The sequence below is a fragment of the Camelus bactrianus genome, chromosome 18, assembly GCF_048773025.1.
Source record: "Camelus bactrianus isolate YW-2024 breed Bactrian camel chromosome 18, ASM4877302v1, whole genome shotgun sequence".
Lineage (NCBI taxonomy): Eukaryota > Metazoa > Chordata > Mammalia > Artiodactyla > Camelidae > Camelus > Camelus bactrianus.
In genome coordinates, this window is record NC_133556.1 from 408,933 (window position 1) to 435,229 (window position 26,297).

At 59.5% G+C, this 26,297-nt stretch overlaps 2 protein-coding genes across 4 annotated transcripts in view; one reads left to right on the plus strand and one right to left on the minus strand.

The window, feature by feature from the left end:
* PRKAR1B (protein kinase cAMP-dependent type I regulatory subunit beta) overlaps nt 1-136 on the minus strand; it is a 102,947-nt gene extending 102,811 nt beyond the window's left edge. The window contains exon 1 of the mRNA XM_074345450.1: nt 5-136. The gene's annotated coding sequence lies outside the window, so the exon portion shown is untranslated. The remainder of the gene's footprint in view (nt 1-4) is intronic.
* Nucleotides 106-25,166, plus strand: DNAAF5 (dynein axonemal assembly factor 5). 3 transcript variants are annotated; one of them, XR_012500212.1, is made up of 13 exons: nt 106-745; nt 1,491-1,675; nt 3,051-3,175; nt 3,546-3,664; nt 9,706-9,938; nt 10,602-10,814; nt 12,353-12,496; nt 13,746-13,914; nt 15,481-15,628; nt 18,007-18,157; nt 18,821-18,977; nt 20,521-22,413; nt 22,756-22,895. XR_012500212.1 is itself a non-coding variant. In XM_074345447.1 (13 exons), the coding sequence occupies exons 1-13, from the start codon at nt 127-129 to the stop codon at nt 24,344-24,346; spliced, it is 2,592 nt and encodes an 863-aa protein (XP_074201548.1). In that variant the 5' UTR covers nt 109-126; the 3' UTR covers nt 24,347-25,166. The 3 variants fall into 3 exon arrangements, 2 of the variants coding, with proteins under 2 accessions (XP_074201549.1, XP_074201548.1); XM_074345447.1 differs by lacking the exon at nt 20,521-22,413 and adding an exon at nt 24,210-25,166 and having other exon boundaries at nt 109-745; nt 22,756-22,947; XM_074345448.1 differs by lacking the exons at nt 18,821-18,977; nt 20,521-22,413; nt 22,756-22,895 and adding an exon at nt 18,386-18,745.
* The last annotated feature ends 1,131 nt before the right edge of the window (nt 25,167-26,297 follow it).

A 26,297-nucleotide genomic window follows, 5' to 3' on the forward strand; every position in this document is an offset into this window, starting at 1 on the left:
TGACCTGTCCGCCCCGCGAGCTGCTAATAAAGTTGCGCGCGGAGCCGACCGGAAGACGCGCCGTAATCCGCGCCGTGGCCGTCGTAAAAGCGCCGGTCTCCCCTAGTGACTGGCAACGCGAGGAAGATGGCGGCGCTGGTGGCGGCGGAGGCCGCGGCGCCCCCGGGCCCGGCGGAGGCGGCCGAAACGGCCGAGGCGGCGGAGCTGAGCCGCGCCCTGAGCCGCCTGCTGCCCGGGCTGGAGGCCGACAGCAAGCTGGGCCGGCGGCGCGCGCTGGAGGCGCTAGAGCGCGCGCTGGAGGCGGCACGGCCCGAGGCGCCCGACGCCGACCCCGCCGCCGCGGCCGCCGCCTTCCAGGGCCCCTGGGCGCGCCTGCTGCTGCCGCGCCTGCTGCGCTGCCTGGCCGACCCGGCCGAGGGCTGCCGCGCACTGGCCGTGCACCTGCTGGGCCTGGGCCTGCGGCGCGCCGCGCGGCCCCGCGACGCCCTCCCGCGCCTGCTGCCCGCGCTCGCCGCGCGCCTGGCCGGCCCCGAGCCCGCGCGCCGCCCACCGCCCGAGGCCTGCGAGGAGCTGCGCCTGGCGCTCGTGGAGCTGCTCGGCCTGGCCGTGCGCCTGGGCGGCTCCGCGCTCGCGCCCCACCTGGACGACGCGGTGCGCGTACTGCGCTGCACGCTGCTCGACCCCTTCGCCGCCGTGCGCCGCGAGAGCTGCGACTGCGCCGCCGCCCTGGCGCGCGCCACGCCAGGTGCCTGCTCCTCGTTCCTGGTTCCCGTCCCTAGTCCCCTAGTCCCCGAGCCCCCTCCCCACACCCGCCTCGGACCGTGTTCGCTGTCTCCCAGCGCGTAGCGCAGTGCCTGCCCGTAGTGGGGGCTCACTGTTGAGTGAAGGACTGTCTCACGCTGGAAGCATCTCCCTGTCTCAGCACCGTCCCTTCTGCCCTGTCCGCTCCGACGCGAGGGACCTGTCCGTTGGCTCCCCATCGCACTGGGCAGTAGTGAGCCAAGAGCCAGTCTTGATCTGAAAACCCAGGGGGTGAAAGAACTCGCCCAAAGTGTCATTGAAATAGCGGTTCTTAAGGATCTGGAACAGCGGTAGAACTGAGTCCGGAACTGCAGAACCAGGCGCTCCGGTCGACTTTCCGTGAGGACCTTACAAGTGGGGTGGCTCTGCTTAAACTAAAGCGGTGCAGGTCCAGCTTCCAGCAGTAGGGCTGGGTGTCTGGCTGCGGGCTGACCTGGACGCCGGGCCATGCAGGAGTCTCCAGGCCGGGATGCCCCCTCACAGCTCCTGTCAGCTGAGATGGGGTTAAGCCCTCGCCTTTTCCCTTTGGTCCCTGCAGCCTCTGAGTCAGGGAGGTGCTGTTTGGGTCGCTTCTCCCAGTGCCGGTGCCAGCGCCAGCATGCAGAGCTGTGCTTGGCTCGCTGAACCAAGCTGGGCACAGTTGAGGCGCGTGGGCTCCGCTGGTAACTGGTGGTCTCCCTGCCCCACAGACCACTTCCACATGCAGTCGGAGTCTTTGGTCGGTCCCCTGATGCAGAGCATCTCCCACCAGCACTGGAAGGTGCGAGTGGCCGTCATCGAGGCCACAGGCACGGTCGTCCAGTTTGGCAGCGGGAAGTCAGTGGATGATGTGCTTCCTCACTTTGCTCAGCGGCTCTTTGACAACGTCCCCCAGGTAGCGGGCAGGGCATTCTCCACCGGAAGCACGCCACTGAGCTGTTTGTGACTCTCACTTTTGTTTTAAAGATACTACCCGTGACACCAGTGGCCTTTCCTCCCTCCCAGGCACAGAGCAGTCCTGTTTCACGTCTTTGAGAAATGAGGGGAGGGCTGAGTCATCTTAATACCTTCTTGTTTCTAATCCCAAGGAAAGTGAAAGAGGACTGTTTCCTCTTAGGAAGAAAATCCAAACTGGGTGCAGCGCATCTGCAACATGCCGCTCCAACAAGGCGGTCCAGCTGAAAAGCCTCAGAGGTTGGCCAACCAGGCCTGGGAGGAGGACCCAGCCGGGGTGGGCGTGTTGGGGTAGTTTGTTCCCTCTGCCTTTGGGGCCCCGGTCTGGTGACCCCCGAAACTGCTCTCCAGCACTGCCCTGCCTCCTACCACAGGCATGCTGGGCCTTCTTGTTTTTATTTTTTAGAACAGCTTTTTGAGCTATAATTCACATACTGTACATTTTTCCTGTGTACAGTGTTGAATGTTTTTGGTATATTTTTAATTTCTAAAACTTTTGGCAAAACGTGTAACATTTGCCATTTTAGTTATTTTTAAAGTTAGGTGGTATTAAATACATTCACAATGTTGTACAACCATCACCACAATGCAAAGCTTTTTTTTTATCATCCCAAACAGAAGTTTGGTAACCACTAAGTGATACCTCCCCACCCTCCCCTCCCTGCAGCCTCTGATAACTGCAGATCTTTGTCTCTGGATTTGACGAGGTTCACGGAAGTGGAGTCAACGTGTGGTCTGCCGTGACTGCCTCTCACTCAGCCTCGTGTTTCCGAGGCCCATCTGTCTGTGTCAGGAGTCCGTGCTTTGCTCCTTTTTAAGGCTGAGTAATATCCACAGTGTGGACGGACCAGACTTTGTCCACAGACAGGCTGGTGCCCTCAGTAGTCCTGGGGTCACCCTGGCTGTCAGGGCCCCCTCTGCGCGTTGCTGTGTCTCTGTGTTTCATGTAGATGATGGGGTTCTGTGATTTATGTAGCTGGGAGAATACACTGACCCAGTCAGTGAAGCTTCAAGGATGTGACCACATAGGCATTGGCAGGGGTCTGCCCTGGAATGTTGGACTCAGCATGTTGGAGCTCGGCCAGCACACCTGCTCCATTGTTGGTGCCCTGCTGGGCATTTGGCTCAGGCTAGCAGAAGGTCCAGCTGAGCCCAGAGGATGTGGGCTGGAGACAGCCAGACCCTAATGTTTCGTCCCCAGGCTGAGATGTGGACATGGAGCTGGGGGCACGCCTGAGCCGGCTGTGGGGCCCCGCCGGTGACGTCGTGGGCCGCCTCTGCCCGGCGTGAAGGCTGGTCCCTTGCTGTACACGCAGGTGCGGCAGGCGGTGACCCGCGTGGTGGGGGATTGGCTGCTGCGCCTCCGGGACCGCTACTCCTTCTTCCACAAGCTCATCCCGCTGCTGCTGAGCAGCTTTGACGACGAGATACCTGAAGTCGCGTAAGTGGGGAGGCCGCCCGCGGTGCCGCACTTCCTCGGACCCACGCCCTGTGTCAGGTGCTGGGCCCGCTGTGGCGTGCGTTCTGGTTCACCGGGTGTCTTGCCAGGTGTTTCCCTGACTTGCCACCCACAGCAGCTCGGTCTCTTAGGGAAGCCCCACCCCCACCCCTCTTCCCACGTGCTGGGAGGTCCGGTGACAGCGCTTTGCTTGGGCTCCCGCACAGCAGTCGGCCCCTTCTAGAACTGCTGGTGAGCGGCGGGCAGTGCAGAGGCCCGGCTGGCAGGCTCTCTCCGGGAGAGACTCAGCAGCTGCTCCGGGCTCCACCCGCCTCCATGGGAGCCTCCTAATGGAGTCTTTGTTGTGCTGCAGGCGTGAGGCGGCCAACCTCTGGGAGAAGGTGGGCCTGCAGTGGCAGACAGAGAACGAGGAGGACCTCAAAGACAAGCTGGACTTTGCTGGCCCACCCCCCGCCCACCACCCCTCACCAGGTGAGTCCAGCGTCAGGACATTGGTGGGGGGGTTGGAGCCCGCACTGTGGAAAGGGTGCCCTCAGAGTCGTGGGCAGGGCCGGGTGCCTGTCCTCAGCCCCTAGCAGTGCTCCGGCCTCCTCCTCTCCCCCTGGGGCCAGCTCTGCTGGGAAGAGGCTGCAGGCCTCCCTGGGTGCATGAACCACTCAGCTGCGGACACTCGGCTGCTGGTCATGGTGGTGGAAATTTTGGAAATGGGCAGTGCCATGTCGTTTCACAAAAAATTTTGTCTGTAAGCTTAACCCAAAGGAACAAACAGGTACAGGAGAGGATCTTGTGCATAACCTCCCGGCCTCCCCTCCTCATGGTTCCCTGCCAGACCGCCAGCACATGTGTGTGCATACGTGCGCGTGTGCCCATGGGCACACCTGTTCCCCCCAGCTCCTGAGTCCTCTCCCAGCTGCAGTTTCAGGGATGCCCACCTGGGCCGCCGCCCCTCACACCTGTGGTCTCTCGTGTTCTGGAAACACAGTCTGTCGTGGGAGTGAAGTGTGTTCCAGCTGCACTCGGCCAGGTGCCTTTATTGCTGCGCTCTGTCCACGGGTATCTTGTCACAGTGAGGTGGTGAGGAGGTGCCTGCTGGTGAGGACAGACGTGGAAAAGGTGCCCCTGGCCCCTCAGCCCTGACCAGGGTGACGTCAGGCTCAGATGGTGGCCCTGGAGGGGGTGCCGGGTGAAGGTCAGCTTGAGACAGGCACGCACACCTCGTCTGCACCTGGTGCCATTTAGTTTGGGGCCAGCAGGGACCTCCTCCCCGCCGTCACCTGTGAGGCCAGTGTCTTTTTTTTTCCTTTGTTTTGTGACCATATCTCCTCTGGTAGTGTCTTCTCCCACAGCAGACGGTGAAGGGGAAAAAGTAGAGAAAGTAATTGTTAGTGGGGTTTTTTCTGATTTAGTAAAGTTTGAGTACGCAGCACCTTTCCAAAAGTGTAGAACTTAGAGAAGATACTTGTTTATGACTTTTTTGTTAAGTACGCTCTCGTTGCCCGTGGGGGACGGAGGTCTCTGAAGGGTGATTGTCACGTCGTGAGAGTGTTGTCCCTCCTCTGCTGCTCAGGGCTCACTTCTGCACTGGGGAGACGAGAAGCCGGCCTGGGGCTTCTGTGGGCCGTGTTGACACGTGACAGATCTCAGCTGGGATCCGATTGGCGATTAGGAGACAGTAATTCTCTTTGGATATGGTCTAGGGTGTATCTCTAACTAGTCCTGTTCTCCGCCCTCGCCTGTCCCTTCACCCGAGGGGTCCCTGGGAAACCCCTCGGATGCTGATCGTGCACAGAGGACCATCCTTGTGCCGCGTGGGGGCCTGTCCTGGCCAGGCAGACGTTGGGTAATCCTGAACAGGTCACCCTGCAGAGAGCGAGGAGGGCCTGGGAGACGGGCACTGAGGGACACAGACCCCGCGCGTGGCAGCGGGGAGGGCAGAGTGAGGGCCCGCTGTGTGCTGAGGACCACGCAGGTGGGTGCATGATCAAGGCTTGGAGAAGGCGGTGGCCTGCAGAGCTTCGCCTCAAGTAGAGCAGGATAAACGTGGAACTGAATTGCCACCGGAGCTACTGGTATAAGCACCGCGTTTCATTAGATTTTTGGCATCTGTCTTTGAAATTATTTCTTCTTTAAAATTTGAATTTTATAAGCTTTCAGATTCTCTTTTTCACACCATTCACGTGCCGGATCCTGTCAGTCTCGCCCCAACCCTCGCTGTTGCCGGCATATTGCTGGCCCCTCCCTGGGGCGTCCCGGCCCCATTGCTGACCCCCCCGGGGCATCCCGGCCCCATTGCTGACCCCCCCCCCCGGGGCGTCCCGGCTCCATTGCTGACCCCCCCCCCCCGGGGCGTCCCGGCTCCATTGCTGACCCCCCTGGGGCGTCCGGCCCCTCCTGTCCCGGCCCAGGCCCACTGCCGCCCCCCCCAGGACGCCCTCAGCGCTCAAATGAGCTGCTGCTTGTATTGTGACGGGACTCACCCCAGTAGGCTCCCCCTCAGAGGCAGAGCCGTGTGAGTTCCGACGGGCTCCTCGTCCTGTGCTGTGACCGCTGCTCCAGCTGCCGTCCGCAGACCCCACCAGGCGCCCGCGTCCTCTGTGTGGGTCCACGTCCCTTGTTACATGTCTGCTCACATCTCTGCTCCCCGTTTTAGACTGGCTGGCTGTCCTCTTATCGGGGAGTGTCGAGAATCCGTTGTACATCCAGGTGCAATGCGTTGTCAGATCTGTGTCCCATGGCTTCTTTGGCCGGGCCGCCCTTGACGTCCCCACCTTGTGCCTGCCTGGTGGTCCTGGCAGGTGTTGGCCTACCCCCACCACTTGTCCTGGGGCCTCAGCTCCTGCTTTCCCCCGAGAGCCCCCCACAGCACCCTCCTCCCTCTGGGTCCTGGCCTCCAGCTCACCTGGCGCTGTTTCCGCGTTGAAAGTTTGCTCACATCGCCTTCTGCTCTGAGAAGGCAGACTTGTCTACAGACACATCCCTGCACCTGAGACAGGTACGCTGGTACAGGGTCGGCCCAGTGAGTTGCAGGTGAGCAGACAATGGTGGGTGTGTCCTCTCTTACCTGCAAGGTTGGACGGTCAGCTCGTGTGGCTGAACCTGAGCTATGAACCAACGAGGTTTGAGAAGGTGCACAGTTCACCCCACCAGATCTGCCGGAGTGCAGTGCCTCTGAGTAAGGACGGTGGCTGAGTCACCTGGACCAGAGTCCAGTCGGAGCCTGGCCTCCTTTCCCACGCGTGGCCGGAAACACAGCCCGCCCACTGGAGTTTGTCCTCAGCCCTAAGACGTGGCACAAGTTTCCTGGAACAGCCCTGGAACCAGCTCTTCTTCTGAAACCAGGCTGTGTGGGGGGCTGGGAGGGGCCGTGGTCGTCCTTAAGCCAGTGACACACTTGAACCCAGCACTCTTCTCGTGTGGAAACACGGTCACGCGGGACATGGCCTCCCAGCAGTGCCTGCACCCCCTCCCCACGCTGCAGGGTCTCCATCTCCTCTGGACAAGGTACCCCTGGTCCCCTGTCTGCTTTTGTAAACAGCCAGAACTGTGCTGGACCCCCGGGCTGTAGCCCCACTTTGCGAGTACACGGTACCAGGCAGACTTGCTGCGGGCTGCTTTCTGCCTACGGTTAAACCACCGTAGTCCAGTTGTGCGGCAGCTGCTGCTCCGCGTGCTCCCGACCCGCTGTGTCCACACCTTTGCTCACTGGTGCCCACGCAGGTGTGCAGGCCCCCCTCACTCGGCCGGGTGGAGAGACAACCTCAGGATTCAAACAGGGTTGTTGGGAGCAGCAGAGCTGAGGTGGGATGGTGTCACGGGTCGGTGAGGGGCTATCGCAGGAACAGGGCAAAGGGCGGAGACCTGCCCCTGGTCCCTGCAAGTCCTGGTCGGTGCCTGAGCCATGAGGCCACCTTCTCGTGGCCTCTCACAGCTGAGCCGCCGGGACCGGGAGACCAGCTGCCCCGAGCTCAGTGAGCTCCACGTGTGGCAGGCGGATGCCCAGTGACAGGAGCATGTCACCACCATCACCCTGCGGGCCTGAACGCCAGTGGGGCCGGGGTCAGGACCGTCGCTATGCCATGTGTCCAGCTGCTCTGAGCTGTGCCACTCTGTCCTAGTTCTTTTAAGTGTTCTGGTCCTTCTCCTTGGAGAGGATGACTTCCTGTTCTGAACGTCTAGTCCAGAGCAGAGGGCAGGACTCAGGGGCTCCCACAACTGAGGAAGCCCAGAGGGCATCTCCTGCCGTTTGTCTTGATGACTGTGGCTCTCGGCGTCTGCACTGGGGAGAAAGGGCCCTGTTCTCCCTGAGGCCCTCCTGCGCCAGCCACAGAAGAGCCGAGAGTCCCTCGCCCCTGGGCTCTGAGCAGGGTCTCTACTTGGACCCTCAAGCCTGAGAGGTCCTGGCCCCTCGGAGCCGCCCCTCCCGGCCTGAAACGCGTCAGCGGGATTGAGGAACTGAATGTCTCATTCCTGGGTCTAGTGCTGCCACATGGGAAAGCGGACCTTCTGGGAAAGGCCAGACAGTAAATAGGGCTTTGCAGGCCCCAGCGGCCCAGCCCCAGACAACGGTCATGAGCGAGGCCTGCTTTACAGAAACACAGCGGGCCCGACATGGCTTCTGAGCCAGCATGCTGCCCCTGGGCAAGAAGAGCGCCACTCGTCTGCTCAGTCAAGTTCAGAAAGTGGCTTCAGAACCACTTCCACAGTGAGGCCAGCATTTCTTTGAGAATACCTCCCAGGCTGTGTGTCCACCTGTGAGCAGACCCTCCCCAGATGTCTTTGTTAACGTGTCCCTCACCTCAGAGACTTTCCGCAGCAGATGTGTCAGGAAGAAAATGGTATTTATTGTTTTGGGGTTTATATTTTTACATAATTACAGCACTCTCACTTAAATAGGCAACAAAACTTGAATCTTTTGGAACTTAATCTCTCGTATACCATAAAAGTAGAAAAGTAACAGGAAGAGAAATTCAGAATGGGGTCTCTAAGCCACCCTTTAAACTCTGATACATCATGGTTTCACGTCAATGTTTAGAGTTCTTTTGAATTTTTAAGGTCAAAGTCTTGTCATCAAAATCCTCGAAGGCTTTTCTGCAGAAATTGAGAAACTTACCTGAGATTCACAAGGAAATGCAAAGGACCCAGAGCCGCCCAGACTCCAGAAAAGAACAGCAGGGCTGAAGGGCAAGCACTTCCTGGTCTCAAGACACAAAACCGCGGTAACCAGGACGGCGTGGAGTCTGCATGAGGACAGACGGACAGGCCAGTGGGGCAGAATGGGGTCCAGAAACACGCACACGTGTGGACACTGAGTTTTGACAGGTGCAAAGGCAGTGCAGGCGAGGACGTCTCAGCGGCAGTGCTAGCATCTCTGGACATGCAGGCGGGGCTTGGATCCAGCCTCCTCTGACGCACGAAAAGTAACCCCAGATGCTCGTGGACCTGGGTTAAACACTCCACGAGAGACGGCTGATACAGCGGTTTCGATCAGAACGAAAACTGCTGCTGCTGGAGAGACGTTCAGAGGATGACACGACCAGCCACAGACGGAGATGTTGGCACGTTACATGTGTGAAGACCTGTATCCAGACGCAGACTCTCAGGACCCCGTGACACAAAAACATGGTTTTTTTAGTTCAGGGCAGGAAAGGTTTGAAAAGACACCTCACTGAGGACACACAGGTGTCAGATAAGCACATGAGAACATGCTCCAGCCCAAGGAGGTGCCACCACGCCCCCTAGAGGTTTCCATTTGAGACTGCGCCCAGCGACCTGGTACGCATAGCTGGCGTGGGTGAGGAACCGTGCAGCCACCTTGGGAAATGCACTGCAGTTTCTTAAATAGTTGGTTACACGCCTGCCGTGTGGTCGGCCGTGGCATTCCTCAGCGCTTGCCCCAGAGAGGCGAGGGCGGCGCCCACACAGCCTCGTCCCTGACAGCCCACATTGGACCCAACTCGGGTGTCTGCTGGCAGGCGGACAGCCAGGCAGACTGGGCTGTACACGCGGTGGACTACCGCTCGGCGGTGAAGAGGAATCAGTGTCCCAGCCCACTGGTCTCAGATGCTGCAGGAGAAGCTGGACAGAAGTGAGCGTGTTCTGTGCAGCCCTTGCACAGAAAGTCTAGAAGAGGCGGCTCATCTGTAGTGACAGGAAGCAGACGGGGGCCGCCTGGGGCTGGGGGGCTTTGCACGGAGCACAGGAAACCTGTGATGGATGGATGTTACCCTGATTGTGGAGATGGCCTGCAGGTGCACCCACGTCAGAACTTAGCAAACTGCACTTCAAGCGTGTAGTTACGGTGTGTCACTCACTCCAGGATTGCTGTAGGAAAATTTTAAGTCAGTTGTGACACTTCATGGCTTCGTTTCTGCCTGAAGAGTTGTTTTGAAGTTTTAAGACCTGAAAGTAAAGCACATACGTATGCCTGAATGAGGAACGTGTTCTTTCCATAGAATAGAATCGCTGAGACTTTGTCTTAGTTTCACGGTTTACTCTCCACCTTTAATCCGCAGGGAGCCGCCCGGGGCTGGGCTGCCGCGAGCTCGTCTTCAGAAACCTCTCCAAGATCCTTCCTGCCATCTGTCACGACATCGGCGACTGGGTGGCAGGGACCCGGGTGAAGTCCGCGCAGCTGCTGGTGGTGCTGCTGCTCCACGCGGAGGACCACGTCACCCAGCACCTGGAGCCCGTCCTGCGCACCCTGCAGCACGCCTGCGCTGACGAGGAGCGGGCCGTGGTCAGCAGCGTGAGTGGCCGTCCCTGTAACGTAGGGGCTAGAGTCCCCTCTCAGGCCTGAGTCTGAACCTGGACAAATGTGAGCAGACGTGGGGTCGCCCCACGATAAGGTGCAGATGTTCTGGGGCCTCTGGGCTCTCCCTGGGCTCCTGCCTCACCCAGACTGTGCCCGTGAGGAATGGCTCTTGGAGGTTACTAACTCCACTGCCATCATGGCCTCTCCAAGCCTGAGCGAGCGATTGGCTCTGCATGTGTTCTTGTGGGGCCGAGTGCATCCAAGCATAAACGGGCCCTCCACCCTGTGAGCCCTGCAGCGACAGCTTCCGAGACCCACACATGGCCAGGCATGCAGGGCTGCCCACGGGAGTCCAGGCCAGCGGCCGGGCCCCCCCCCCACCTGGTTCCGAGGCTTTCCCCGGCCCCTAGACACTCGGACACAGCTGTCCCACAGGCCAGGTGGCCTGAGCGTCTTCTCACTGAAGTTCTGACGGTCGTGAGGGACACACCTATTTTTCACCAGCACCATGAGCACCCACTTAGAAGAGACTTTGCGCAGGGCTCTTTCTGGTCGGTGAAGCCCCATGAGGCAGACAGGCGGTGCTGAGAGCTCAGGGGCCACATTGGGGCCGTGGCGGGGCACTGGCGGCCCTCAGTCTCCTGCCCTCTCCCACAGTGCACGAGGTCTGCGCAGCTGATCGGCACCTTCGTCAGCCCAGAGGTGTTTCTGAAGCTGATCTTGCCGACACTGAGAAAGTCGCCCTCCCCCTCCGGCCTCCTGGTCCTCGCTTCGGTCATCCAAGGCTGCCCAAGGGAGGCCCTCCGGCCTCATGTGAAGGTCATCGCTGCGGAGCTGGCCCAGGCTCACATCTGCCAAGGGTCTGAAAACGTAAGGAGTGTGGGAGGGGGTGGGTGGGAGGGTTAACCTGCTGACGTGGTGACGAGGTCTCTGCCAGGTGCCATGTGCACGTGACCATCGATGGTGGTCCCCACGGGCCCACCAGGGATGGTCTCTTGTCTGGGGGCCTGTGTGCCTCCCGCCTGGTTCTGCTCTGTCAGGCGTGCTGGCTGCTTGCACTGGGATCAAACAAGGTGCGAGTGCTGTCCTCGGCCACACTGGCCGCGTTGCGAGCACCCGGGAGCCACGTGCCGCCAGAGCACGGCCATGGGGAGGGCGGCGCGCTCTGGGTGGTCTCGGGCCCAGAGAGGGCAGCACGGTTGGCAGCTCTGAGGGGCCCCTCCCGCTGCCCTGAGTGCAGCTGCAGTCCTGTCACCCGTCTGTCCGTCCAGTGAATGCGGTGCAGGTACACCTCTCCCGCCGTCCCCGCGACACCCGTGAATGTGATAGCTCCACAGATGTGCACTTAGAAGTTAGCCAAAGTCGGTCCTCAAAAGGTCCGCCAGTCCAGGCCTGAAAGAACTGAGCTGCGGGGAGGAAGGGTTTGAGCAAAACACCAGTCGCGGCCTCTCAGGAGTCAGGACACCCAGAGTCACCCCCCGGGCCCAGGGTGTGATCCACGGTGAGTTTTTTGTTTAAACTTTGGAGATTTGTACCACTTGCGAGTGAGCCATGGAATCTGAGCGCTGATTCAGAATTTAGAACAGTCCATCATCTAGACAAACAGTCACCATCCTTCAGGGCTCAGGTCTCCTTGGTGAAAAAGCTGAAGTGCTTTCCTCCAGTTACTCACGTGCTCACTTATCCGTAAATCACTGTGAATCACAAACATGACCTGCCCGACCGATTCTGTTCTTTGTGAAAAATGGTAGAGCAGCGGGTTAGGGGACGTTCGTAGGCGCACGAGGAGTCCTTCCTGGGCCCCGGCCCCGTCACCCCTGTTCTGTGGGTGACGAGGCCGGAGCCCAGGAGGCGAGAGAGAGGTTGGCTCGACCCAACTAGGGTGTCACCTTGTCCTCACGTTGATCAGGAGACATCTTCTGACTTGTAGAATTTTACTTATTTTTATTAAAGCTGAGAGTTTCAGGAACACTCAGGTGCACGGAGCAGAGGGAAGAGCAGGGGGAGCCTCCAGCAGCGCGGCCCCGGGTTCTCACGGCTCCCACCTCACTCCTTCCCTATGACTTTCGGGCGGGGTGGGGGCAGAGGGGGTGTTCCGAGCAGGTCCAGGGTACCCTGTCTTTCCACTTGTGAATTCTGCAGTGCGTGTTGCCAACACACAAAAACTTTTCTTTAAACGTAACTAAAACATCATCAAGCATTCAGGAAAATTACCGTAAATTTCGTGACTCTCAGTCCCAGTTGTTTTCCCTGCTGTGTGGAAGAACGCCCTCTGTGTGCTGCGCCTGACCCGGGCCTGGCGTCTGCTCGTGAGGGTACCCTGGCCGTGGGCCTTGTGCTCAAGGCCTCGTCTGGGCCCGGAGAGGGGGGCATGGGAGGTGGCTGACAGCGTCCCGCTCTCTTCCCAGCTCCTCTACGGGGAGTCCCTGCTGCTCTGCGTGCAGTCTGTGGTGGCCGTCAGCAGGGAGGACTGCCGGGGGTCCAGCCTGCAGCTCATGGAGGTGCTGGTGACTGTCCTGGCGCTGTGGGGGGCCACGGGCCTCGGCGACAAGGTGAGGTGGGGGCGCTTCCTGCTTTGCTGGGGGCACCTGGAAAGGTAGCCGTCGTCCGTGATGAGTCTCTGCGCCGGAATTCCAAGCCTCAGGCCTACCCAACACCAAAGATGAAAGAATTCAGAATGTTCAGGACAAGTCCTCCACGACGTGGCCTTAGGGGGCACGTGGGTTTTAGATTCTCTCCAACTGCCAGTTACTTAGTGTCTCAGAGCGAAGACGCCACTGGGACGTGGAGTCCGCCGCCGAGGTGAGCCGTGCTCGCCTGACACTTGTGCATCTGAGGAGGCGAGAAATGCGCACCTGCAGTGGAGGTCAGGCGAGGGTGACGTCATGACTCCCCGTGTAGCTGCCGTCCAGCTTCACAGGATCTTTGCCGTTCGCTGGCCGTGTTCAGGCTCGAAGCCTGACGTCTGACTCCCCGCGGCTGCGGGACCGTCCGGAGACCCAGTGTCCGGACACTTCTCCCCAAGCCGAGAACTCAGTTCTCCCCGTGCTCCACCCCACAGAGTCACCGGGTCCACTGGAGCCCTGTTGCTCCCTGTCAAGGAGGCTGCCCGCCTCCATCCCTCCCTTCACTGGGGCCTCTCTCAACATTTTATTTCTCACTTTCAAAACCCCCTTCCCAAAGGGCACGTGTCTGAGCAGGCAGCTGTCACCATAGGGCCTGAAATATTAGAAAAACAGAATCTGTCGTTACAGAGGGAACTGCAGAGCAGCTCAGGCACGTCCTGTTCTAAACCCAAGGAGGAAGGCTGGAAGGTGGCGCTGGTGCACCGTCTGGTCTCCCCTCCCTGCTCCCTGTGCTCCCCAAGCAGACCTGCTGTCACTGGTGGGCTGGGCGGGGTGGAGACCTCGGCAGGGTAAGGCACAGGCTCCTCTTTGGTGAACATGGTTTAAGACTGTTCGCTTCCTGAAACCGCCTGGTCCCCTTCCTCGCAGACCGAGCCCTGGCAGGCATGCAGCCCTCTGCCCTGCAGGAGCAGGCAGTGCCCCCACTCCCCTGGGCTACAGAAACCGGGCAGACCTGCTGTGGGTGCACGCTTGTCCATGTGGTGACTTGCTGCACAGACGGGATGGCGTGGACAGGGCACGCCCCCATCCGCGACCCTCGCCCCTGCTTGCCCCCTGTGTGCGTCGTCTGCTGTGGGCCTGAGTGGCCCTATCTCCCTCAGGTGACGAGGACAGGTGTCCAGTGGGGTCTCAGCCTCAAGATCTGGTCATCCCAGCCTGTGGCTTGCCTCCCCAGGTGCAGGAGACCCTGGCCACGCTGGCGGCGGTGGCGAGCATGGACGGCAGCCTGGACTTGTTCCGCGAGCACGCAGGCCCTCTTCTGGAGTGGCTGGCCGGCTCGCACCAGGCCTGGACCATCCACTCTACGGAACTTCTGCAGTTCGACGTGGTGGTCACCCACTCAGGTGAGCCCCTGAATCGGGTCCAAGTGCTGGTCGTGTGGTGGCTGCGGCCGGCCCATCACAGACAGAGGTTGGCACCAACCAGAAAGCCGCAGACCAGGGCCTGGTTTTTAAAGTAACTCGTGGTCACTTGTGCCTGGGGAGAATGGGTGTTTTAAGAAGCAAAACCTTAATTTTAAAAATGCCAAAAACGTATACTGGAGACTGTGTGACGGAGGTCTGTAAAGTCTGGCCGGGCACACGTTTCCACGTTACATCTTGAAGGTGAGAGGTTTCATGGCCTCCCCTGTAGCCTGTTGCCTTCACATCTTCCTCCGCGTTAGCCTGGCACTGGGTGTGTGCCTGCCCGTCACGGGCTGCTCCCGGCCCCCCACGTCCGGCCTCTCCTGAGTGGACGGTGCTGGGCCCCGTCCCAGAGGCGCAGCCCATACTGCAAAACATCACTGAGGTTTTCACTAGAGAAACACAGTGATTTGCTACCTGAAACCACTTCCCAGGTGACTGTAAACTTGTTGAGCAAGTTAGTTTTTTCTTCACTTACGTTTAGTAAAAACCCTAATTCCTCGTTAGCTGCAGACTCTCTGCCCCTCCCCCCTCTCTGGACATGACTCCTGTCACACAGTCATTACTCAGCGTTGTGGGGGTCCCAGGACCATTTTGGGGTGCGTCTCAGTGGCCGTGGTGCTGTGAGACCTGGAGGGGTGGATCCACGCTTGTTCTCTGTCATGTGTCAGCAAATCTGTGTGTCCAAGTTTGGACAGAAGACTCCAGACGGTTGCCAGCAGCAAACGTCTGGAGCTGCCCTGCAGAGTCAGCTCAGGGTCCTCGCGGCTCCTCTGCGAGGCAGGAACCCTGAGCCCCGCTGCACGGAAGCGCCCGCGCCCCCCGCTCGCAGGCCACACCACCTGGCAGCGGCAGGACTTCAGGTGGACGGGCAGCCCTCTGGCCACACGTTCTTTGTCCTGCTTTGATGCCAGAGATCGAGACGATGCGTCTGGAAGGACATAGGGCTCTAACTTCTCCCAGAACGAGCAGACTGCCATCCCCTGGAGGGTGTGAGCGGGACCATGGTCAGTTCTGGAGCACAACGTCCGGTGTCGGCACAGGGCCCGATGGGGAGGGCGTTGCATGACTCAGGTCCAGACCCCGGTCGCGACTGGCGAGGCTCCAGACCCCAAGGTGCGTCGCCGTATCTGGGTCCCCCTAGGCTCTGGGGGCCACCACTTCCTCCAGGGACCAGCTGGGACGAGGACGGTGGCTGCTGACTTCAGGGGCAAATACCGAGCAGCTCACGTGTGCCGAAAGATTGCTTGACGTTAGTTTTGTTAAGAATTCGGGAAATTGTAAGGAAAAGGAAGTTTACGTACTGAACAGCTAGAGCGATCTGGGGGCCTAAAGCGTTCTCGTCACTTTTCTTTGCCAGTCACGTCCCCATCCAGAGAGGCAGCAGCCACCATCCTGTGCGGAGAGCATCCTTCCCGGGGCCGCGGGTGTGCGTGTCGCCGCGCCCAGCGCACCCTCCTCCCGCCCTCCCGCCGGGCAGGAACCAGGCTGCTGTGTGTTTTGCAGGCCCTGCTCTTGGGGAGGTGCTGCCCCAGCTGGTCCCTGTCCTCCGGAGCTGCCTCCAGCCGACCAGAGACCCCTCCATGCGCCTGAGACTCTTCTCCACTCTGACAGGGGTGTTGCTGCAAGCCCGGGAGACGGTCGACTCGCAAGGGTAGGTCAGCTCTGCCCCCACAGCCCCGCGCCGTCCCCCACGCCGCGCCAGGCCAAGGAGGCCCCTGGGCGCTAGGGGCCTGCTGTCCTGCGGCCACAGTCACTCACAGCAGCAGGGGCACCGCACGGAGAGACACGAATCAAAGTCACACTCTGTGGTCGTTAAAATCCCACTGAACGAAGATGTTACCTGTTAAATGGTTTATGTGTCAGCTGCCTTCAAGCCCAACAGAGAGTTGATTGAATTGATTGAAGGACCGTTGAGGTTAGAACTTAGGAAACCTGTTCTGCAGAGGGGCTTCTGCGGCAGGAGAGGGGAGGCACAGCTCCGTCCGGCAGGTCCTGCCCTGCTTGTTAAATCAGCTCAGTGTCCCCGCAGAAGGGGACACGGCCAGCGCGATGCTGTGAGCTGTCTGGGGCCCATCCCAAGAGGGGCAGATCTACCACAAGTCCCGCCTTGTTGTCACGTATCCTGGAGTTTCCCAGGAAATGAAGGGTCATCATTCAGACTTCTCTTCTCTGGATGTTCCTCGGATCTCTGCCCTTGGGCGTCTAGCTGGCCCGTCCTGCTGCAGGAAGTTTTATTTCCTGCCTTCAGCAGAAGCTTCCAGGGTTGGAAGGGACCTTGAGGTACTGCGGCGGGCCTGCAGCCACCCCGCAAGCAGGCAGACTCCAAGCAGAGAGCCCGGGTCGGGCGGTTACCCTCAGAGCCCCTGCCTGGCTGTGTCTACCTGAGGACAGCTGACCCCTGGGCAGCAGCCTCCATGCCTGGACCAAGTCCCCGAAAGAAACTGCTCTTGAAGGCTTTTCATGGAAAGAAATCAGTATCAGGAGAGAAAACTTCAGCTTATGATTATTTAGTGAAGATATTAGCTGTTTTACAGACAGGAAAGATTTTGAAAAATAACTCAGTTTTGATCTTCAGGAAACACTGCCTTGACTGTGGGGACGGGCATGGCACTGAGGTCCCCACGCAGCCTGAGGGTCCTGCCTGAGGGCAGACACCGGGCCTGACCAGGGTCACCAGGCTCCCACCCCAGACGTCTGGACGGAGGGCAGGGGGTGGGCCGCGGTGTGAGGGTGGGCCGGTGCTGGAGGTCGCCTCCGGGTGGAGCACGCATCCCTGGAGAAGCAGGGCTGCTCCCTCAGCAGGGTGCCCAGACGTGTGCACCCAGGGCAGCCCCCGACCGCCAACGGCTCCTCCCCTAGAGGCTGCACTGCGGGGTGCTCGCCAGCCCCTCCCAGTCTGTTTCCCACAGTTGCCTGAGAACCAGGGGTGTCAGCTCCTCTGAGTAAGGGGTCCTGTTGGAAAATTGCGGGATTTTAACGTGCTGGTGTCACCACTGAGCGCAGCCCGGATGCAGGTGGTTTTGGAGGAGCCTGTGGCCCTGACGTGCCCCCACGTCCCGAGGCCCAGCCATGGACAGGGTGCCTCCTTCCGGCGCAGTGGGATTTGCTCTCTGGACGCCCAGGGCCTTCACTGGTCCTGGCATCTCAGTGCTGCAGGGACAGGTTCCAACTGGAGTTAGCAGCCCCCGCCTGTCCCTCCCATGGCCAGCACTGGGCCTTCTGGCCTCGTGGCCACGTCGTGAGGACTGCCTCCGCTGGGCCGTGGGCTGAGCCGCCCAGAGGGCCCCCTCGTGAATCAGTGCAGGAAGCAGCAGCTCTGCCCACTGAGATCCTGAGTGTGTGAGTCGTGAGAGCCGGAGGCTCTGCCGATGCTGGAAGCAAGCCGGGGGTGCCGGGGGCGGCGGGGAGGGCCAGAAAGTGAGGGCCTCCTCGGGGGTAATCCAGGCCTCCAGCGCGGCTCTGCAGGCTGGGCCACCAGGCCAGTGGGCAGCTCAGGGCTGGGATTCCCATTTTTTTCTGCTCCGCATTTGTCCTGACGGCATCTTGAATGGGCTGGTCACAGTCAAGACGAAGGCCCCCAGTGTCTTTGGTGGAGCATCTGCATCTGCTGCTCCCTTGCATCTGGGACCGTGGTCGCGGCCCCACCGTGCCTTCTGCTGAAGTGGCAGGACGTGGTCTGAGGGACCACACAGCCTGTCTCTGCCAGGTGACTGCCCGTGGGGTGACTTGCCGGCCCTTTTCTTGGATCCAGGGAGAATGACAGGTGAAGCCCCTTGGCCACAAAGTGAGGAGGGGGCTGGAATACACCCCTGGGCCCTGGGGTTCTGGTCCCCTGGTCCCAGGAGAGGGGCCCCGCCAGCTGCCCCCCGCCCCGGAAGCCAGGGGCCCTCCTGCTCAGGGTCCCGCATGTCACTTCTGCGGTCTTCACCGCTGGGCCTCTTCGCTCTGCTGGGCCCATTTCCCAAACTGCAGGGCTTCCCTGGAGGGTCTGCGTGCGCCCTCACCTGTGCTCTCCTGCCTTTGCTCCAGACAGTTCCATGCCTACCTTGACACCGTGATCAAGGACATCTTCATCCCCAACCTCCAGTGGCACGCGGGCAGGACGGCGGGAGCCATCCGCACGGCGGCCGTGTCCTGCCTCTGGGCGCTTATCAGCAGCGGGATCCTGTCCAACAAGCAGGTGGGTGTTCACCCGGGTCCTGTGTCAGGGACACAGATGCTCCCAGACAGACAGACGGGGGGACTGGAGCATCCCTGCCACCAGAGCGGGAAAGCCTTTGTCTCCGTGACGGGTCCTACAGACTTTCTTGGGTGACTGTCTCTCTTTACGAGGAAAGAACTTTGTCACGGGTTTATTAACTTGAGGCCGACAGCAGGCTTTTGGTATTGTCTGTCTCCGTGTCTCCAGTTAGACGAGGGCTGAGGCCACGGCGGAGCAGTCACAGCTTTGGTTTTCCTCTGCGCCCATTCCTCACGTGGTTAAACACCCCCAGCGTCCACCTCCTGGACCCAAACGACTCTTACTAAGTGAAGACGTCCCCCAGGCTCACTGGACACCACACCCTGTCCTCCTAGCACGGAGCAAGCTGGGCAGGGTCAGTGCCTCACTGCGACCTGGCGAGCAGCATCCACTGACCTCTGTGCAGATTGTCTGGATTTTAAAATCAGCGTTCAAGTCTGCTTCTTAAGGAGAAGGTTCCCAGCAGCACTCCAGACTCCCCGTATTTGCACCAAAACCAAGTCTCTTCCATCACGGGCAGAGCACGCACAGGGGCCGAATGGCCGTTGTATCCCCAGGATGGCAGCAGCCGTGACCCGCAGCGCGTGTGCTTTCTGATTGCAGGTGCAGGAAGTGCGGGGAACACTGACACCTCAGATTCTAACCGCCCTGGAAGAAGACTCGCAGATGACTCGGTTAACTTCATGCAGAATCATCAGTGCATTTTTAAAAACCTCTGATGATGTGATCGATCCAGACAAATTCATGAAGATTTATCCTGGTACGACCTTTCTTGTTTCCATATCACCTGCTTCTGTTTGTGTGATGGGAGAAATAGAAAATGCTACTGGTCAGGTTGGTACCAAGTGCAGACCTGGCAGTGGCAGGTTGGCATCCCTGGATGGGTCATGTCGCATGAGAAACAGCCGAGCAGAATTGGGGCCGGGGCGCTGGGGACGCAGGCCTGGAGCTGGCAGGGACCCCGCCCTGGGGCAGGTGCGCCTGCAGCACGCGTGCCCGGGAACCTAGGGACCCGGCCAGCGCACCCCCGTGCGGTGCGGGTGGCCCCAGGCCCAGTGTGTTTGGGGAAGAGCAACGCCCCAAAGGCAGCTTGCGGGTCAAAGGTGCAGGCGGGGAGGCGGGTGGGCCCAGTGAGACCCTGGGGGGGAAGGGCCACCATGCAGGCTCCGGGCAGGCGGCGCGCGGCTGCGGTGGCGTCCCCTTGGGATGGGCAGTAGCCGCACGGGTCTCACCCTCACCTGCGTATTTCACTGCTATCAGCGCTCACTGGTTTCTGAAAGGCAGCTTTAAGGGCTCCAGGAAGTGAAAATAGCCCCTGAAGTGTGAGCCCGGGCGCAGCGGGGGCGCCAGACGTGCAGGCCGACCCAGAGCCCTGAGCGCGGCCAGGAGCGGGGGCGGACGGAGGGCGCCAGCGCCGCAGCCACGAGGTGCGGTGCCAAGCGGGGGCGCCCCCGCAGCCCCCGGTCTGCCTCGTTCTCAGTGTCACGGCAGCAAGCGTGTTGGTTCCTGCTGGCATCTCCACAGCCCCCTCCCCAGTGCCAGTTGCCGGCCGTCACAGTGACGAGACCACTGTCCCCAGCACGTGTCCTCTGTGTGAGGTGGCTTGTTTCCTGATGGAGGGGCTCCACAGGGCCGCTTTATTTTGGGCACCAGCCCTGACTTCTGCAGATGTGTCTGGAGAACTGTTGGGACACCGTGACACCCCGGGAGACTCTGGTGACAAATGTCCAGACACTGGGCAGACCCTGAGGATGGCGTCCCCTCTGCCCCAGTTAGAACTGAAGAGTCGGGCGTCCCCGTCGTGGGAAGCATGGCGGGGCCTCCGCGGGTTCTCCCAGACAGACGCTCGGACCAGTCGGGCCCCGGCACAGGGAGATGTGTACCCTGCCCTGGCGTCCGTTCAGCATCCAGGAGCCTGTGTCTAAGAAAACCGTGTATTTGCCTTAATGAGAAGACGCTTTATTGCTAAAAGAGGGTAACACCATTGGAGCCTCCAGCGAGGTGTAATCTTTGCTGGAGGAGGTCTGCCTGGGGCGGGGGGCTGGCTGGCGGTTTCTCAGCACAAGACAGCGTGAAGTGGGCCGCGTCGATGGACTCCTCCTCTCACGAAGGGTTTCTCTGCAGCACACGGGCCACGTGACAGCTGTGCGCCCACGGGGAGTTCTGTGCAGGGCTGGAATCGGCTCTCAGCCTGCCGCTGCCCTGTCAGCTACACCTGTGTGATTTTCTGAGTCCTCTGTCGTCCTTCTCGAGCACGTCTTCGCCAGGAGTGGACTCCGTCTCACTCCTTGCTTGTCCGTTAGGACACTTCTCATCCGTGACCTGCTGTCCTGAGGCTCCACGCCTGCCTCTGCTGCTCTCGCTGTTCCACCACGTCTGCGGTCCCTTCCTCCGCTTCCTCCCTCAAGGTCATCAAAGGGCTGGAATCACCTTCTTCCAAACCCCCGTTAGTGGTGACAGTCCGACCTCTTCCCATGAATCACGCACGTCCTTAATGGCGTCCAGAATGGTGAGTACTTCCTAGAAGTTTGCAGCTGACTCTGCCCGCACCCATCAGAGGAATCGCGCCTGTGGTGCTGGAGCTTCATGAGGTGCAGGAGGAAGGCCTGAACGGCCCCTCGGCCCGCAGGCTGCAGAGAGACACTGTGTCCGCAGGTGGGAGACGCCAGGCACGTCAGCCGTCCCCACCGGGGCCCTGTCAGTGAGCATGTCTCAACAGTGGGCTTAAAACATTCAGTAAACCGTGTTTAAGTAGGTGTCTGTCACGCAGACCCTGCTGTCCCATTCACGGAGCGTGGGCAGAGTGGAGCTGGCATCGCTCTGAAGGGCCCAGGGTGTTCGGATGGTACAGCACCCCAGCCTCGACGGCAGCCGCCCGCTGCGTGAGCCCCAAACGGGTCAGCCTGTGCTTTGAAGCTATGACACCAGGCATTGGCGTCTGCTCTCTGACTGTGAACGTCCTGGGTGGCATCATCTTCCAACAGAAGTCTGTTTCATCTACCCTAAAAATCCGGTGCTCAGTGTGGCCGCCCCCATGGATGATCTGAGCTGGACCACGTGGGGACCCTGCTGCCCCACCTGCACCGACGTCATGACCTCGGCTTCCCTCCTCCAGCCTCGTGAACCAGCCACCTCTGCCGGCTTCAGACTCTCCGTCCACGGCCTCCTCGCCTCTCAGCCCTCAGAACTGAGGGGAGCTGGGGCCAGGCTCTGGATGAGCGTCAGCTGAAGGGAAGGCTGTGGCCGGTTTCATCCTCCGTCCGGACTCCAGCTGTCTCCACCTCAGCAATAGGCATTTCTCTTTCTTACCGTCCGTGTGTTCATGGGGCAGCGCTGTAATTTCCTTCAAGAACTTCCCCTTGCAATCAGAAGAGGCCAGCTTTCAGTCCAGCTCAGCTCTCGACACATCTTCGTCACCAGGCGTGATTATTTCTAGCTTTTGATCTAAAGCGTGAGACGTGCGGTGACGCCTTTCACTTGAGCCCTGAGAGGCCGCGGTGGGAGCGGTACTTGGCCTGATCTCGGTGTCGTCGGGGAATGGGGGCCCACAGAGGGGGCGGGGCGGCCGGCCGGGCCGTTGGGACAGCGTTTACAGGTGGTTTGTCGTCTTATAGGGTGCAGGTCGTGGCACCCCGAAAAGCTCCTGTGGTGTCATCAGAGATCACAGTGAGTGCTTCTGCCCCTCGGAAAAGACAGTTCACAGCACCAAGTGCAACAAAAATGGTGACAAGGCTTGAAAAACCGCACAAGTTACCAAGTGTGCAAACGTGAGGTGCCAGGGGCTGTTGGGAAGGCGGCACCACGGGCTCATGGGACACGGGGTCAGCTCGGACCTTCCGCTCCTGGAGCAGCACCTGCAAAGCATGGATCATGGCCGCCACCCCGCTGCTCCCCACTCCCGCAAACCGGGAGCCGCGGCCCTGGCCTGTCCGCCTGTCTGGGGCTACTCACCTCCCTGCCCCCTGCCGCCCAAGGCCCAGGCCTCAGGAGCATGTGTGCCGGGAGCCAGGGCCGGGGCGTCCCGTGCAGCACAGCCCTCCCCGTGGGGGCGTCCTTGCTGGGAGCAGAGCCGCCCTCCACAGTGATGGGCCAGCTCAGCCTGGATGGGCCTCCGAGGGACAACCGAGTCCTGGGTCAGCATGGCTCATCAGTTCTGTGGAAAGAGGATATGTTGATAAAAATCTTCCACGTTCACAGTGAGCGTTTCTGCCCCTCAGAAAAGACCATTCCTCTGTTCTCAGCAGCAGAACGTCTGGTCCCAGAGGCTCAGCAGAAACACAGCTGAGCTGGCCAGTGGCCGTCCTGTGACCAGACTCGCGGCCCTATCCCCAGACCCCGTGGTGGGTGGGCTCTGAATCTGAGCATCTGGGAGCCGGGGTCCCCAGGGCCACCTTGCAGGTCAGAAGTCGGGCACAGAGACGCTCGGCCAGCCGAGCACGCCTCTGCTCGGAGTCCAGCGCGGCCAGGGCCCCAGGGTGGGCAGGGACGGGATACCTGCTCGAGAGCCTCCGTCTCACACTCCTGCCCCGCTCCTTCAGAACTCCTCAAGCGTCTGGATGACGTTTCCACCGAAGTGCGGCTGGCGGCCACCTCCACCTTGGTGACCTGGCTGGAGCGGGCCGGGAAGGAGGGCGGGAAGAGCTGCGACCAGGGCAGCATCCAGTACCTGTACAGGGAGCTCCTGGTGTACCTGGACGACCCCGAGAGCACCGTGCAGGACGCAGTCCTCGGTAAGACTCGCTGGCTCCCATCCCGGGTCGAGTCGGGCCCCGGCGGCTCCCTCGGGTCCGCGTGCTGGGCCCGTGTGCTCTTCGTGGGTTACTTACCGCAGCAGCAGCTGAAGCTGGGGAAATGTTAGGGTGCGTACTGATTTGTTTAAAGTATCAGTAAACCATTACATTTTACCATAAGCAGTGTGTGTTTGAAAGATGTATTTTCCAAAACAAAACGACTGGAAGCGTGGCACTCTGCGTCTTCGCGGCCCTCGTGCGTGAGCTGATGGGGCAGCCGGGGTCGTGCCTCTGCCCGCGTCGCTCTGAGCTGTCGGGCGTCTGGGCAAAGTAGGAAAAATAAACAGCCACATGGGCGTGTCCTTGGAAAAGTGAGTATTTTAACGCGGTGGTCTCCCAGGGCGCACCCCGACTGGACCAGTGGGAGTCGCCTAAAGGTGACTTGGGTGTAGACTGTGAAGCCAGCAGGTGGTCACACTGCTTCCATGTGAGTCTCTGTGTCCCTCCCGCACGACTTCCTAATGCAGACAGTTTTGTTCTCAGTGTCAAAGTCTGTTAGCATCCAGCTCAGAGGAGTCTGCTCTTCTTCCTCTCACTCCCTAGGGGGGAGATGGGATGGTTGGTTTTCTGGTGTTCGCATTCAGTGCTGCGGGTTTCCTGTAAACACTGCTTTTCACTGCATTCCACGCATTTTGAGAGGTCGTGTTTTCGTTTTCTTGTAGTTCAAAATATTTTTTAGTTTCTCTTGAGATTTTTTCTTTGAGCTTTGTGCTGCTTAGAACTGTGTTGTTTAACCTCAGCTATTTGGGGATTCTCCAGTTGTCTCTGCGACTGATTTCCAGTTTAATTCCATCGTCATCTGTGTGATTTCTCCCTTTTTTAATTTGCAAAGTGTGTTTTATGGCCCTGATCCGGGTCTGCTGTGGTGACTGTCCTTGGGAGCGTGGGAGAGGGTGTGTTCTGCGCCTGGTGGAGGAGGCGGCGTCTGGGTACCCAAGGGCTGATGGTGCCCCCCACCACCACCACGGGTCTTCCGTCTCGCAGCTGTCAGTCTTGCTGCGCTAGTCGGACACACTGCTGCGGGCGCGAACACGTCAAGCACCGTGGTGTCGTCTGGGAGAACGGCCCCCCGTCGTGATGCGTGCCCCCAGATTCCGCGGCCCTGCATTCTGCTCCGTTCTCAGCTGTTGTGACTTTGATGTGAAGGTAGGGTTGGCTTACTATTTCTTTCTGGCATGTGAAGCTGTCTTCCTGTTTTCCAGAGGCCCTCAAAGCAGGCAGCGCCCTGTTCCCCAACCTCCTGGTGCGAGAGACGGAGGCGGTGCTCCACAAGCATCGCTCCCCGACCTACTGTGAGCAGCTGCTGCAGCACCTGCAGACCCTGCCGCCCGCTCCGTGACCGAGCCCGGCACGGAGCCCTCATCCTGACCTGCACCGGGACGTGTGGCCTTCAAGTCTCGTAATAATGGCCGGGGACACTCAGGCGCGACAGCAAGAGGGATTCCCTGCACAGCGCACCCAGTGTCTCCTGGGACAGTGCTTCAAACCCAGCAGTTTCTGAAATAATTTTCACTGAGTGGCTTTGTATTTTTACGTCTAATTCATACAATTCATTGAGAGGTCTGCCAGAAATCGACAGCTGACTTCAGACTGTCAGCTACTCACACGGGCAGCCCGGGCTGCGTGCTCCGCTGGGTTCAGGGACCGTTGCTTCTTTCTTGCTTAAATGCCCACCAAGAAAGTTCTTGACTACTTAAAAAGGAAAGAGCCAAAGTGATTAAAAAGAAATGTTCTTTCTTTGGGTTCTGTCTACTAAAACTTAGTATCTCAGTGAACAGACTGAAAAGAGCTTGAGATCTTAAGAACTATTATCGGTGAAGCCTTTCCCGTTTAAGATACACTGGAACTTGCGATGCTCCGTGGATGTACTTGGTCACAGTGTTTTTTCTTAGGTCAGTGTTGCTGACTCTAAAAGTAGGGCATTTAATCAGGCATAGTTTTGGTTGCTCTCTTGTAAGCAGCAGTAAAGTTGTATTTTATTCTCTTGAACTTTCTACACCCAAGTGCCTGAAAGGTTTCATTTTAAGTGAGTATTATTTCCATAGCCAAATATTTGTGTTAACACAAGGAAGAAAATGCTATGTGTATTTTCCAAAAATCAAATATTAACATTTATGCTTTGGTATTTGAGAATGTAATTAAAATATTTATTATAATTATTTTGTTTGCCTGTCATGGTGTGTTCTGGTAATTCATGGAGACTTTAGGAATGACTCATTTTCACTTAGATTTATCGTCCCAGTGGTCCCAGCCTGGAGAATTCAGGCCTCAGGACCCAGGGGCTCCCACAGCTCATTGCAGTGCCCGCTCTGGACGCCAGGTGGCGGGAGCTCCACGGGTCAGGGCAGCGCGTGGCCGGGCTCCCAAGGGGCTCACGGTGGGAGAGGGCAGGGGACCGGCCTGGAGACGGGCTGGGAACTGAATCCGCACCCCGGGCCAGGTCACCGCAGCCCAGGCCCCGCCACCAAGTGTCACAGGAACCGAAAGTAGGTGGCAGAGAGCTCGGCTGGGAGCACAACACGTGTTCAACACCTCCTGCCCTGCTCCACTCTCCCCCTTGCCTGTTGTGCGAGGCAGGTGGGTCGGTGCCGCCCCAGCTCCGTCCAGCCCAGCAGCCCCGCAGCTGCCCTGCTGTGGGCACATCGACGGTGGCCTTGAGTTTCTGTCCATCGTTAAGGGAAACACTCGGAGGCAGCACCGTGGTGAGTCGGCGCGCCCGGCGCAAGGTTAACAGGTGTGTGTGTTCAGAGAAAGACGAGAACTCCGCCCCTGCAGGGCCAGCAGCCTGGACGCCTGAGGAGCAGGAGGCCCCTCTCCACTTGTCTCTGAGATGCTTGTGAGCTCTGCAGTTAGTCCGGTCAGCAGACATTTCTGGAGTTTAACCACCACGTGCCAGGTGGCGGGGAAGAGGGGTGTGTAAAATGCAGTCCCTGAAGTTCACAGCATCATCGAGGTATAATTTACACACTGTAAAATTCACCCACGCTTTGCAGTCGGGTGAGTTTTGACGACTTTAGGGAGCATTTCCATCGCCCGAAACCAGGCGCCCACTGACCTGCTCTGCCTCTGAAGTTTTGTGTGTTCTACACACTTCACATAAATGGCACCAGATGATATGTGGTCTTACATGTCCGGCTTTTCTCAGACAGCATAAAGATTTTGAGGTTGATTCTTTATTCATTAGTTCAGGGGTCAGCAATCTCTAGGGCCAGATAGTAACTATTTAAGTTTCGTGAACCACGGTCTCTGCCACAAATACTCTTCTGTTACCCTTCACCTGCTGATGGGCG